The 13,712-nt window shown below is 43.5% G+C and overlaps 1 protein-coding gene across 1 annotated transcript; it reads right to left on the bottom strand.

The window, feature by feature from the left end:
- Positions 1 to 3,568: 3,568 nt before the first annotated feature.
- LOC123071202 (cytochrome P450 704C1) lies at positions 3,569 to 8,787 on the bottom strand. Its single transcript, XM_044494715.1, has 5 exons — positions 8,392 to 8,787; positions 8,060 to 8,275; positions 7,694 to 7,972; positions 7,292 to 7,621; positions 3,569 to 4,097 (listed from the first exon to the last, which is right to left on the bottom strand). Exons 1-5 carry the CDS (start codon positions 8,701 to 8,703, stop codon positions 3,705 to 3,707), a joined length of 1,530 nt encoding a protein of 509 aa, XP_044350650.1. The 5' UTR covers positions 8,704 to 8,787; the 3' UTR covers positions 3,569 to 3,704.
- Between the last annotated feature and the right edge of the window lie 4,925 nt (positions 8,788 to 13,712).

The raw sequence follows: 13,712 nt of genomic DNA, 5'->3' as shown, positions 1-13,712 counted from the left end.
TATTTGGAGATTCCTAGAAATGTCGCTTGTACATAAAATGTTTGAGTTTTAATTTTTTTTCGAAATTTTGAAAATTCTACTTTCAAAATATATTTACCTTTTAAAAAAGGAAGTTCACGTTCAAAATTTCAATGAAGTTAAATCTGCTGCTGCTTTATTTTAGGATAAATCTGTTGCTGCTTATAGTTCATACTGAAGGGGCTGTCATTTGAGACGCAGATACGCTAGAGTTACAGTGGCTAGCGACCATGATTAGTAGCAGGAGGGCAAATGTTCAACTTTTGGCTACTGTTGTCCGTTTCTTCATGGGTTGTGCTGTCTATCTAGCACAGGAGCTATTGTATCGCAGCGGCTGGCACAACACGCAGAAAACTAGGAAGTCGGGGGAGCAGTGCTCTTAGTTTTTGTCGCTTTTCCATTTTCCAGCACGCGAACGTCAAATGGGCCAGCCCAAGCGAGCCACCCCCTCTGCAAAGTATCAACTCTTTGACGCAAAGAGCGTCACATAGGATCTCCATCAGAAATCAGTTTTTGTCGCTTTTCCATTTTCCAGCACGCGAATGTCAAATGGGCCAGCCCAGGCGAGCCATCCCCTGTGCAAAGTATCAACTCTTTGACGCAAAGAGTGTCACATAGGATCTCCAGCAGGAATCTACGTGAGCCTAACCTATAATGTTTCGTCTTATTGGGCTGGCCCAACTGCGCGGCTTTGTACTCCAAATTGGTTTTCGAAACTTTGGCCCAATTTAGCGATCCGCGTGGTTTTTTATTTTGCTTTTCTGTGTTTCACTCTATCGGTTTTTTATCATGGGCCGGCCCGATTACCTCAGACCTTTAGCGAGAGCTTCCTAGCGACTCACTTAATGCGACAAATAGTCGCCGCAGAAATCTACGGGAGCCTATCCTAGAGTGTTCGTCTTATTGGGTTGGTCCAATTGCGCGGCTTTGGAACTTTGACCCGATGTAGCGAACCGCGTGGTTTTTTATTTTGCTTTTCTGTGTTTCACTCTATCAGTTTTTATGAGTTTTCCTCGGTTTTTATTTTCTATTTTTTGTTATTTCTTTATTTGTTCTTTTCGTTTCCTTTGGGTGACTTTATTAAAAAATACGGAAACACTAACGCTCACCTGTGTGGGCGTTTGCATCTCGCCCACATGCATGGATCCGCGTCCGTTTGTGGGTGTACGAATCTTGGTATGTTTATGATGCCATGTAGGACTGGACTGATGTGTGGGAATTCTCCCCGTCGCCCACACGTCCTTTTTTCACCACACGGGGGGCTGATGTGTTGGCGTTTAGCAATTCGCCAACACACCAGTTTTCACGCACGTAGAGGGGTTGGTGTGTGGGTGTTTATCATTTCGCCCACACGCCCGTCTCCTCATCCACACCCAAAGCTGTCAGTTGCCATGTATTTCTGCAGGATATATGACAACCGCCCCAGCTTTGCTTGTAAACAGATGACAACTTTATTTTTCCCCGAGTTGCCCTGTGTTTTTGCATGGTACATGGCAACTGTCCTAGCATACACGTAAGCAGATGGCAACTCTTTTTTTGTACATGGCTACTGCCCTAGCGTGCTTGTGAGCACATGTCAACTCTCTCTTTTACCCGAACATGTTTTTTTGCCATGCCTTTTTTATAGTGCTACATGGCAACTGGCTAGTGTTACTAGGTGGCAACTCATAAAGTTTTGAAATCATGGCAACTGCAGTAGACCAGACCATACATGGCAACTACCTAGTGTCAGTAGGTGGCAACTCCTAAAATTTTGAAATCATGGCAACTGCAATAGACCATACCGTACATGGCAACTGCAGTTGAGCAACCATGGCAGCTGTAGTTGTTCGACATGACAACTGCAGTTAAACGGACATTAAAGAGGGTCCGGACCATGACAACTGCGGGGACACGTGGTGACTGTCACGCGGGGCGTGCGGGACCATGAGGTAGGTGGCTGAGAGAGGTTGTGTGGGCGTTATGCATTTTTACCACACACAAGCGTGTGAGAGGGACCGCAAGGGAAAAAAAGAGGCGTGTGAACGCTAGTTATTTTGCCCATACATAGGCGTGTGGGCTGATCTTCTTAGACACACAAAACGTGTGGGCAAACCCCTTAACGCCCACACGTGTGGCCGTTATCGGCGTCCAAAAAATAAGGACGTCGATAGCTGTCACATGTGTGGCAAGAAGGGGGTGCACCACACATCTCTAAAATAAACAGATTGCCACGTCATTGCATGCATGTGGATCTCTTTAGATTTTCAGTTTTTAAAACGTTTTATCTTTTAAATGATAAATTTGATTGAAAATCTGTTTTTACCATTAAATCCATCGCGACGAGATCTTTGAAACTAGATCTCATATTAATATGTTTTGACAACTTTTTTTTGGATTAAAAGTTGCCATGTCTATTACACATGAATTGCCATGGTGTTTAGACTGAACTTGCCATGATATATTTCAGCTATTTTTGTTCTATATTTTAAAGTAAATTTAGACATATTATAAAATAGGGAATTAAGAAACTAGACTTGCCATGAACCAAAAACTAAAATTACCATGATACATGCACTTAAAATTGCCATGGTTCATAAAAAAATTAATTTATGATCAAAATAATGGAATTGTTATGGTCAAAATACTAAAATTATTATGATCAACAAACTAAAGTTGTCATATGGCAACTTTAGTGTAAAAAATATGGCAACTACAGTGTAAACACCATGGCAACTTTTGGTTAAAAAAATTTCGTTGAAACATATCAATATGGGATCTAGTTTTGAAGATCTCGTCGAGACGGTTTTAATGGTAAAAACAGATTTTTAATTGGATATTTTAATTAGGAGATAAAATATTTTTAAGCCGAAAAATAAAAAGACTCCCGCTGATGTCATATGTTTTGATGTGGCAAAATGAATGATAATGGAGGCGTTTTGGCCATGTTGCTTTGTGCCACACGTGTGGGTGTTATCATTTGGAAAAAATAAATACATGTGAACTTTTAAGAATACACATTGAGCATTTTTGTGTGGAAGTGGCGTTTTTGAAATGCACGCTAAACATATTTTTCAAATAAACATTGCAAATATAACCGACTACATGTTCAAATGTTGTAAAAATACACATTGAATATTATTTAGTACAAACTAATTATTTTCAATTGCATTGAACATATTTTTAAATGCCATCAACATTTTTGCTAAAACTTGCTAAAACGTCATTAAGGGTTTATGACTTTTTTTTTCTAAAGTGACATAGACATTTTTTAAAACTGCATGAAGAATCTTAATATTTCGTGAACATTTCCTAAAATTTCATGAACATATTTGTTAATGCCTGGACATTTTTAAATGTCATGTACAATTTTGTTTTGTGAACAGTTTATAAAAATTATGAGAACATATTTTACATTATTATGAATATTTTTCAAATGACATGAACATTTCTTAAATATTTATGTCATATTTAAAAGTACTCCTGTATACGAGAAAATTCTATTTTAAAAGGGGTTTGATTTTTTAAAGAAGCTGCTCATACGTGTCATCCGAATGTAAAAACAAGGTAGTTCACAAAATATATGTTCATACGGATCCACTTCCATGTCCGGGCTAAGGTTCAATACTTGAGACATTCAATCACGAGATTCTAGAAAAAAGAGACATTCAATCGCGTACATATGCGTATCTTGAGTACAAAGGTGGCTACACGATGACTCTCGCCGTAGCCGTAAGATGGAGACCCTGGTCGATGTAGAGCGTGATCATGGTCCTGTAGTTGACGCTGGCATCCTTGTCATGCAACGCGAGCACGAAGAAGCGGAGCAGCACGGCCGCGAAGATCTTCATCTGCCTGTACGCGAATTCCTTTCCCAAGCAGATCCTTGGACCAGCCTGGAAAGCTGTGAACTTGAAAGGGCTCTCCGGCAGGAACACACCGCGCTCGTCGAGCCATCTTTCGGGCCGGAAGACAATGGCGTCATCGCCCCACAGCCGCTCCATCCGGCCCATGGCGTAGGGTGCGTAGAACACGATGTCTCCCTTGCCGACGCTGAAGCCATTGGGCAAAACGTCGTCGGAAAAGCACTCCTTGTTATCCTGAAGCACAAAAAGACAGAAGAAATATGCAGTTGTGCAGCTCAGCAAATTGTGATGGTTTTAACCTGGTATTTTGTTTTGCGAAAAAGTTCTCGTATTACTCAAAGTTCGGTCTTATAATCTCGTCTAATAATTTTCACGACCTCTTCTGGGCCAAAGCCTAGCCAAACCACAGTTCGGCACAGCAAACTAGCAAAAGTAGACATGAAGTGACTAGCATTATTACAGTTTCGACGAGTGTGACTAATGCAAGAATCTCTTTCCTCCATACTATCAATGATGTCCTTGATGATGAACGCATGCTTTTTTTTTTGTTGCCAACTCCTTCCTTGATCATCGAGATAGCCTCCGAACAATCAGATTCGACATCAATGGGTAAGTAAATCCATTGTAGTGCTAATGAAATTCCCTCTTTTATAGCTAATAGCTCTGCTTCTAACGCATCAGCGCATGTGAATAGATGTCTGCATGAACTAAGAATTATTGAGCCTTGAGAATCCCTGAGAATCATGCCTGCACCCCTTTGTTTTGAAGGTAAGAGCCATCTGGACTGAGTTTTACTCTGCCCACCCTCGGTTTAGTCCACGAGCTGGTCATGGTCTGCTCAGTGTCCTGTGAGATTTGCTTGCATTGGTGGCTGAGGTCTAAGAGCATCTCCAGCCGTTCGGCCCCCAGGGCGCATAAAAATCGCCCCCTGGGGGCGAGCCGACGATTCTTTCGGCGTTGGGGACGGTTTTACGCCCAGTCGTCGTCCCTAGTCGTCGATTTTGGTTCACTTTTGAAGCCCCATTTCGGCGAAAAAGGCCCATATGGACGAGAATAGGCCCATATTCGGCGTGGTTCGCCGTGGCTCGGCGTTCAATTATCAACATAAATAATTTTTTATCCCATATTTCATCACAGAAATTTTAAGTACTTCAACAAAATAGTACAACAACAAATAGTTCAATACAAATTATATAGTTCAACAAATAAAAACTCATATTTCATCACACGTCGCGCTCGGTGTCGCCCTTGAGCCTCCATAGGTGCTCTATCAGATCTTGTTGCAGTTGATGATGCACCTGTGGGTCTCGGATCTCCTGACGCATACTGAGATAGGCAGTCCAGGTTGCCGGTAGCTGGTGATCAACTTGGGCAAGAGGACCCTGCCGGTGGTATGGTTCAGTGTCAAACACTGGCTCTTCCTGCTCGCTCTCAATGATCATGTTGTGCAAGATGACACAACAGGTCATGATCTCCCACATTTGATCTTTCGACCAGGTATGAGCGGGGCACCGGACAACAGCAAATCGAGATTGGAGCACACCAAATGCCCGCTCGATATCCTTCCTGCAAGCCTCCTGAATCTTTGCAAACCAGGCATTCTTGCCTCCAGGCACAAGGTTTTTGATGGTTTTGACAAATGTCGACCATCTCGGATAGATGCCATTAGCTAGATAGTACCCCTTGTTGTAGCGCCGCCAATTGATCTCGAAGTTCATCGGAGGAGAATGACCTTCAACAAGCTTGGCAAAGACAGGAGAGCACTGCAGCACGTTGATGTCATTGTGAGTTCCTGGCATACCAAAGAAGGAGTGCCAAATCCAGAGGTCCTGTGTGGCCACCGCCTCAAGTACCACACTGCAACCGCCTTTGGCGCCTTTGTAAATCCCTTGCCAAGCAAATGGGCAATTCTTCCATTTTCAATGCATGCAGTCGATGCTTCCAAGCATCCCAGGAAATCCTCTTGCTGCATTCTGTGCTAGGATCCGAGCAGTGTCTTTCGCATTGGGTGTTCTCAAGTATTGCGGTCCAAACACTGCCATCACTGCCCGAAAGAACTTGTAAAAACACTCTATGCTGGTGGACTCGGCCATGCACCCATAGTCGTCCTGTGAGTCACCGGGAGCTCCGTATGCAAGCATCCTCATCGCTGTCGTGCATTTCTGGATGGAGGTGAATCCAAGTTTGCCGGTGCAATCCATCTTGCATTTGAAGTAGTTGTCGAACTCTCGGATGGAATTCACAATCCTGAGGAAAAGCTTTCTGTTCATCCGATAACGGCGCCGAAATGTTCTGTCGCCGTGAAGTGGAGCATCGGCGAAGTAGTCGGAGTAGAGAATGCAGTAGCCTTCGAGACGATGCCGGTTCTTTGCTTTCACCCGCCCCGGCGCCGAGCCACCTCGCCGCGACTTTTCATTGCTCGCCAGCAGCTGGGCGAGGGCGGCGAGCACCATGAGATGCTCTTCTTCCTGGACGTCGGCCTCGGCTTCCTCCTCCAGCAGTGTGGCGAGCACTTCCTCGTCATCCGAGTCCATCGCCGAGGCAGGCAAATCGCCGAACACCTTGCGCGCGGTGGGCATGCACCCGCCGCTAAACTGCCCCTCCGCGGTCGGAAAGGGCGGCCGGAAACGCCCAGCTGGTGCCGGAGGGGCTGTCGCGGCGAACCTATGCTTTTTTTCCGGCGGGGAATGACTATCTACCGGTGAAGAGCGGCGGGGCGGCGCGGGGACGGAGCCGGGATATACCTACTTGCGGCCGAGAGCGCAGGGGGTGGGAGGCGGTCGGGGAAGAAAACCTTGACTTTTCACCTGACGGCGTGGGCCAGCCGCGCTTTTCCCTTGCGCCGGAGCCCCCAAGCGCCCCCAGCGCGCCGGGTTCGGCCTGCGGCCGCCGGGCGGAAAAAAGGGCCGAACCGGCGCTTTTTGTCGTCCTGCGGGCGCGACTGGGCCGTTTTTTTGGCGCCGGCGCTGAAAAAGTGGCCTGGAGGGGCCTGTTGGGGCGCGGCTGGAGATGCTCTAACACTCTTTGCCTTTACGGGTATCAACTTTGGGCACATTCTGGATGGATTTTTCGTTGGGCGTGACTAGGTCTCAGTCAACTGAAACTTGTCTCATTAACAACGACATAACATGTAAGAAAGAAAAAAAAAGAAACTTTTATATGGACCTCAATGTAAGATCTTACGAGTATAGCATCGATTAAGGCATAACCAAGTCCCAGTCGACTAAGATTTAGCAAGACTATTTTTCACTCCCTCCATCCCAAAATAGAAGTATTAATTAACTACAATTTTCTTCCAAGTACTTAGTTAATGAACGGTAAATCTTTTGCCTTCTTTTCAAAAATAAAATAAAATCTGCAGTTGTAATCTTCCATGGAATCCCAACAAGTTTAGAGTGTGTCGATTCGTGGTAGATGGATGGACTCACCAGCGGGAGCGAAGGGTACAGCCGAAGCGTCTCCGTCAAGGCGGCGTGCAGGTAGTGCATCTTGTTGAGCGCCTCGTCGTTGAGGCTCCTGGAGAAGTCGTCGATGGACGACGTGGCCTGGCCGGCGACGGCAGCCTCCTCGCTTATCTTCTCCTGGACCTCCGGGTGCTTGCACATCATGTACGGGAACCAGGCAAGCGCTCCGGCGGTCGTGTCCTTGCCGGCCATGATAATGTTCAGTATCATGTCTCTCAGGTGCTTGTAGTCCACCTCTCCGGCGTCGCCGGTGGTTGCCTGTATGAATCTCGACAGCAGGTCATCCTTCGCCACCTGTCAAGTCATCAACGTCAAGAAGAACCTGAGCTTCAGTTTCAAGCGTAACATATTAGCAGTGTCGTGTGCCTTGCCGCCGTCCGATATCTCGTCCGCCCTGCCACGGATGCGCTTGTACATGAACTCGTCGACGACCTCGATCCTGCGCCTGAGCGCCGCCTCGGCGCCGACGTTGAGGAATCTCGACACCTTCCAGAACGCATTGACGAAACGGAGCAGGGTGAACTCGCTGGCGTCGTCTAGCGCCGCGGCGAAGCGGCTCCCCTCGTCCGACCCCGACAGCGTGTCGAGGTCCACGCCGACGGCGATGGTGAAGATGGAGTCCATCGTCGCTTTCATCAGCAAGTCCTGATCCAAGAAACCAGTCAAATATACACGTATCGGCTTCGCGGGATGGTCCTGGAAGGAATTAACCAGAGGCAGGTTCAGGTTGACCTGAAAGTCCACGGGTTGCTTCGCGGCCGCGTTGCCGGAGACGATGTGCGCGAGCTTGGCGGCGTCCCTGTTGAAGACGCCGCCGCTGAAGTCCCGGAGGGCCCTCGTGGAGAAGTCGTAGCTGGCGATCTTCCTGTGCTGCCTCCACTTGTCGCCGTCCGCCGTGAAGATGCCGTCTCCGAAGAGATCGCTCGTCTTGTCGTAGTTAGACGCGCCCTTTGGTTGTGTTCGTTCAGAAACATCACACGCATATATGTATGTCAGCGGATATCCTGAGGTATTGATCACTCTCTTCATCCAAATTAGTTACTGTACTACCTTGCATCGCGTACCTTGCCGTAGTTGGCGAAGTTGGTCCTGAGGATGTGCTCGACCACCGCCGTGTCGGAGGTGTAAATCTGCCTCCGTCCCGGCGCGAGCAGTCGGAAGGTCGCGTGCTCGCGGAACAGGTCCGTGTAGTAGTCGTGCAGCCGCCGGAGGTGGTATACCTGGTGGAACACCGTTCCGGCCACAGGCGGGTACCGCTGCGCTCCAGCGGCGCCGCGGCCGACAACAAAGGCGGCAAGGTACCAGCAGATGGCTAGCACTGCGAGGCCGGCAGCCAGCACCAAGGCCGGGGAGCACTCTGGCATTCCCGTCGCCATAGCCACTCACTTGGTCGCGTGTGTGTTGTGACTTGTGAGCTGAGCCGAGCTGTTGCGTGTGAGTGATTCGGCCGGCCGGAACTATGGCAAACGATTCCTTACGGTCCACCATGGGCCACGTTATCTCTTCGTGTCGTCCTTTTCTTCTTAATTCGCTTTCCTCTCTTGTTTCTTTCAATCCCTATATATGCCGTGCAAAATGGAAAATTGCGCCTTACCGGCTGAGAGCGGCAGATCCCGGGTCATTCATTGAATGCTCAAGATTCGTGCGTTAGAATAGTGTATAACACGTGAATCATTTTTCAGATGAGATACACCGCAATACACTCTGTGCATGTCAGATGGTACAGTCGATTTCATGCTTGGTGGTAGCATGCATGTATCAGAAAAATCATATATATTTCAATTGAACATTTTTAGAGAACATATTTCACTATTTTAAAATAAACCACTCCACATTTCGAAATAACAGATTTCACAAGTTGACATTTCGGTTTCATATTATTTTTCACCTTTAGAACCTACATTTCACTTTCCACGACCTTGTTTCACAAATAACACATATATTTCAATTGCACATTTTTCTAAACATTAGTTCACATTTTTAAAACAAACTATCACACATTTCAAGAAAAATAAACCAGTTTCACAAGTTGATATTTCAGTTCATATTGTTTTTCATTTTCAGAACCTACATTTCCCTTTTCACTAGTTTGTTTGATGAAAATCACATCTATTTCAATTTTATTGAAAATCACATTTCACTCTTTTGAAGTAAACCACATTTCAAAATTTTCATTTTCACAAGTCGAGATTTTAGTTTAACATTTTTTTTCACTTCCAGAAGGTGCATTTTTTTCACGTTTCACTGGCTTGTTTCAGAAAAATAATATCTATTTCAGTTGCACATTTTAAAAATAACATATTTTACTCTTCTGAAATAAAATATCACACATTTCCAAATAATTAGCTTCACAAGTTGACATTTCAGTTTCATATTTGGGTTAAATAGTTTCCTATGAAAAATGTTATTTTCACGTATTTCTAGTGAAATAGGTTTGTTTCAGTTTTTTCCTAATGAAATGGGTTTATTTCACTTATGAGATGTGAAATGTCGAAATTTAAATGTGTTTGAAATATATTCAAAATTGGTTTAGTTCTGAAGTTCTTGACGCCAGGAGTCCAAATATATAAAAAGTTTGAAATACAAGTCTATAGTTTAAAAGATATGGTTGATTTAAATTGTGTAAGAGAAAATAAAGTCTATGAATTTGTTCTATGGATAGAGTGAGTGGAGAGACCTGCATGCGTAGGTTCTCTGACAAAAGGTGTACTTTAGGGCCATCAAACTAACATTGATTAGACTAAAAAGAAAGATATAAGAAAAATACTAGTGTTATACATCTAGGTGGGCCATACATTCTTACCAAACTCAGAAAAAATGGATGGTCTCTGATGTACAGGGACCTAAGGCAACAGCGCAAAATGACTTTCAACTATCATGTACCCTAGCCACTCACAAGTAGGAAAATGGCTAGTGTGGTGCGCCAGTTTCAATCAACGCACCACTCTGTTTTCGAAATAGTGGTGGGGTTGGATATTTGGTACGGCATTTCTAAAACCGCAGTGGCGATGTTGGGAAATTGACGAACGCTAGTTATATGTGGGACCCATAGTTGGTGCAATGCGCTGATACGTCTCCAACGTATCCATAATTTTTGATTGTTCTATACTATATATTATAGTATCAACCTTGGATGTTTTTATATGCAATTATATATCATTTTTTGGGACGAACTTATTAACCTAGTGCCCAGGCCAGTTGTTGTTTTTTGCTTGCTTTTGGCTTCTCAGGAAATCAATATCAAACATAATCCAATCGGAGAGAAAACTTCAGGCTTGTGGGCCCCTCGTGGCACCTCTTAACCTAATTCCGCCTCTATAAACTCTCAAATATTCCCTGACATACGAGAGCCACCCAAAGTACTTTTTCCGCGGCACAAGTTCCTATTCTCGTGAGATCCCATTTGAAGGCCTCCGTTGGAGGGGAAATCAATCATGGAAGGGCTCTACATCAATCTTGCCGCCCTTTCGATGATGTGTGAATAGTTTAGCACAGGCCTACGGGTTCATAGCTAGTAGCTAGATGACTTCATCTCTTTCTCTTTGATTTTCAATACAATGTTCTCCTCGATGTTCTTGGAGTTCTATTCGATGTAATCACTTTTTGCGGTGTGTTTGTTCGGATCCGATGAATTATGAGTTTATGATTATATTGTCCATGAATATTATTTGAGTCTTCTCTGAACTCTTTTATGCATGATTATTATAGCTTTGTATTTCTCTCCGATTTATTGATTTGGTTTGGCCAACTAGATTGATTTTTTTCTTGTAATGGGAGAGGTGCTTTGTGATGGGTTCGATCTTACGATGATCAATCCAAGTGATAGAATGGGAAATGACACGTATTTATATCGTTGCCATTAAGGATAAAAATATTAGGTTTATTCATGCATGCGTTTACTTTGTCTACATCATGTCATCTTGCTTAAGACGTTACTCCGTTCTTTATGAATTTAATACTCTAGATGCATGCTGGATAGCGGTCGATGTATGGAGTAATAGTAGAAGATGCACGTAGGAGTCGGTCTATTGTCTCGGACGTGATGCCTATATACATGATCATTGCCTTGGATATCGTCATAATTATTTGCTTTTTATCAATTGCCCAACAGTAATTTGTTTACCCACCCGTATGCTATTTTTAAGAGTGAAGTCTCCAGTGAAAACTATATCCACCGGATCTACTTTTATCATATATTAAAAATCCAAAAATACCTTCTTGCCAGTTTTCCTTTATTTATTTTATTTTGTATTTTTATCTATCTATTTATTTATCTATCACTACAAAATTTAATCTTGCAAGTAATCGTCAAGAGATTGATAACCCTTTGTTCGCGTTGGGTGCAAGTATTTGTTATTTTGTGTGCAGATACTACTAACAAGGTGTTGCGTGGTTCTCCTATTGGATTGACAACCTTCGTTCTTAACTGAGGGAAATACTTATCTCTACTATACTGCACCATCCCCTCCTATTCAGGAAAAGCCGAACGCAGCTCACAAATAACATGCATCATATACAAGTGATGTGGCATAACAAGGAACGCCAAGACTATTAAGTTTTCATGCGGCGTGATATATGTTGCTACGCCACCACTATATTATTTGTGACATTTTTATAATATTGTAGCTATTGTAGTTACCTTGATTTTTCTTTTATAATTTTGAGTTGGTGGCACGCCATTTCCAATCAAGCCAACACTATTTCAGACTCAAATTATATTATTTCTACGTTGATTGAAAACTGCCACGCCATAACCATTAGTATTTATTTTGAGTCATTTATTATTTTGAGTCTTTTGTTATTCTGAGTTTTTATTATTTTGAAATTTTTTGTTACTTTTAGTCTTTTATTATCTTCCGTATTTTTTATGTGTTTTGTCTTTTTAGAGTCTTTTGTTATTTTGTGTCTTTTTATAATGCTGTAGTTATTATTTTAAATGTTAATTACTTTGAGTCTTTTATTATGTTGAATCTTTTATTACTTTCAATCTTTTATCATTTTGTATTTTTGAATTTATTTTTGGGCCTAACCCAACATGGCGTCAGAGGTCCGGCCCAGCCCAATGTTGTCAAATCAAGAAATAGGTGGCCACGCCCCCCCCCCTCTCTCTCTTAATCCCCTTTCTTGTCGCCTCTCTCAGTCATTTTGTTTTGTCACCGGCAGTGGTCAGTCGATTCCGGCCATTTCCAGCGTCACCCGGTGTTGTCGTACACTTCTAGACCTCCTCTTGTTGACATACATCTATACCCCACATGTCGCTGTCATTTATCTATAGGGTTTTTGCGACGATGATGGTGACGCCTGCAGGTAACGGCGATGGAGAAGTGGGCAGACCACGATAGTGAACTGACCTCCAATTCTTTGTGAGCACCTCAGCATCTCTTATTTTTTGGTATTTCTTTATTTTTGGAAGCACTATTGCAAGATGTTGCTAACGCGGCACTACAATCGGAGACCCTTATATAAAAATGTGTGCGATGCATTAACCGTAAATAGTGTCGTAATAAAATCGTCCGCAATAATGCAAACTGTTTACGATGGCGGAGACATCAAGCACGATTCAGATTAGAGTTGCGTGTGCGATGCGGGGCATACAATTGATCCATACAAACTGTTTGCGATGAGCATAACAACAGAAATGGTCAGTCAGACCAAGGTGTGTGCGATATACGATATATAATTCACTTGGATGAACTTTTTGTGATTAGCCAACATAACACAAACGACCAGTTAGATCAAGGTATGTGCGATATATGGCATATAGTTCACTCAGATGAACTATTTAAGATTAACCAACATAACAGAAACGGTCAGCCAAATCAAGGTGTGTGCGATACACGACATACAATTCACTCAGATGAACTCTTTGCGATGAGGCAAAACAACAGAAACGGTTTAACATAACAACATGTGTGTGATACGCGGCAAACATGTCAGTATTTAGAAATGTATGGGAAGACCGATAACGACACAGATGATTTCTGCTAACAAGCCGTGTGTGTTATGAGCAAACACTTGCTGGTATACAATTTTCAACGATTGATAAAATCATCACCGACGGGTTCCCTAGTTTAGTCCGTGTGCGATGCGATGAGCCAAGATTACATAAGTGACTAGTATACACATGACATTTTCACACACCAAAGTAAACAATTACATGCATAATTAACTATGATAAACGATCATATCTGATTATCATCTACTTCTTCTTGTGACGCTGCCGCCGGTGCTTTGCCGGTGACTCGATCCCTCGCTGATTACAAGAATAAGGCATTCCTGAAGGAAATATGCCCTAGAGGCAATAATAAAGTTATTATTTATTTCCTTATAATCATGATAAATGTTTATTATTCATGCTAGAATTGTATTTACCGGAAATATAATA

Source organism: Triticum aestivum, chromosome 3B (genome assembly GCF_018294505.1).
Source record: "Triticum aestivum cultivar Chinese Spring chromosome 3B, IWGSC CS RefSeq v2.1, whole genome shotgun sequence".
In the NCBI taxonomy this organism is placed as follows: domain Eukaryota; kingdom Viridiplantae; phylum Streptophyta; class Magnoliopsida; order Poales; family Poaceae; genus Triticum; species Triticum aestivum.
Note: the sequence above shows the minus strand (reverse complement) of the source record. Positions and strands in the feature narration are given on the sequence as shown.

Coding starts and splice junctions, on each gene's coding strand:
- LOC123071202 (XM_044494715.1), bottom strand. CDS start 8,703: ATGGCGACGGGAATGCCAGAGTGCTCCCCGGCCTTGGTGCTGGCTGCC. Junction 8,276..8,391: donor ACTTCGCCAACTACGGCAAG/GTACGCGATGCA, acceptor ACACAACCAAAG/GGCGCGTCTAACTACGACAA. Junction 7,622..7,693: donor AGATATCGGACGGCGGCAAG/GCACACGACACT, acceptor ATGACTTGACAG/GTGGCGAAGGATGACCTGCT.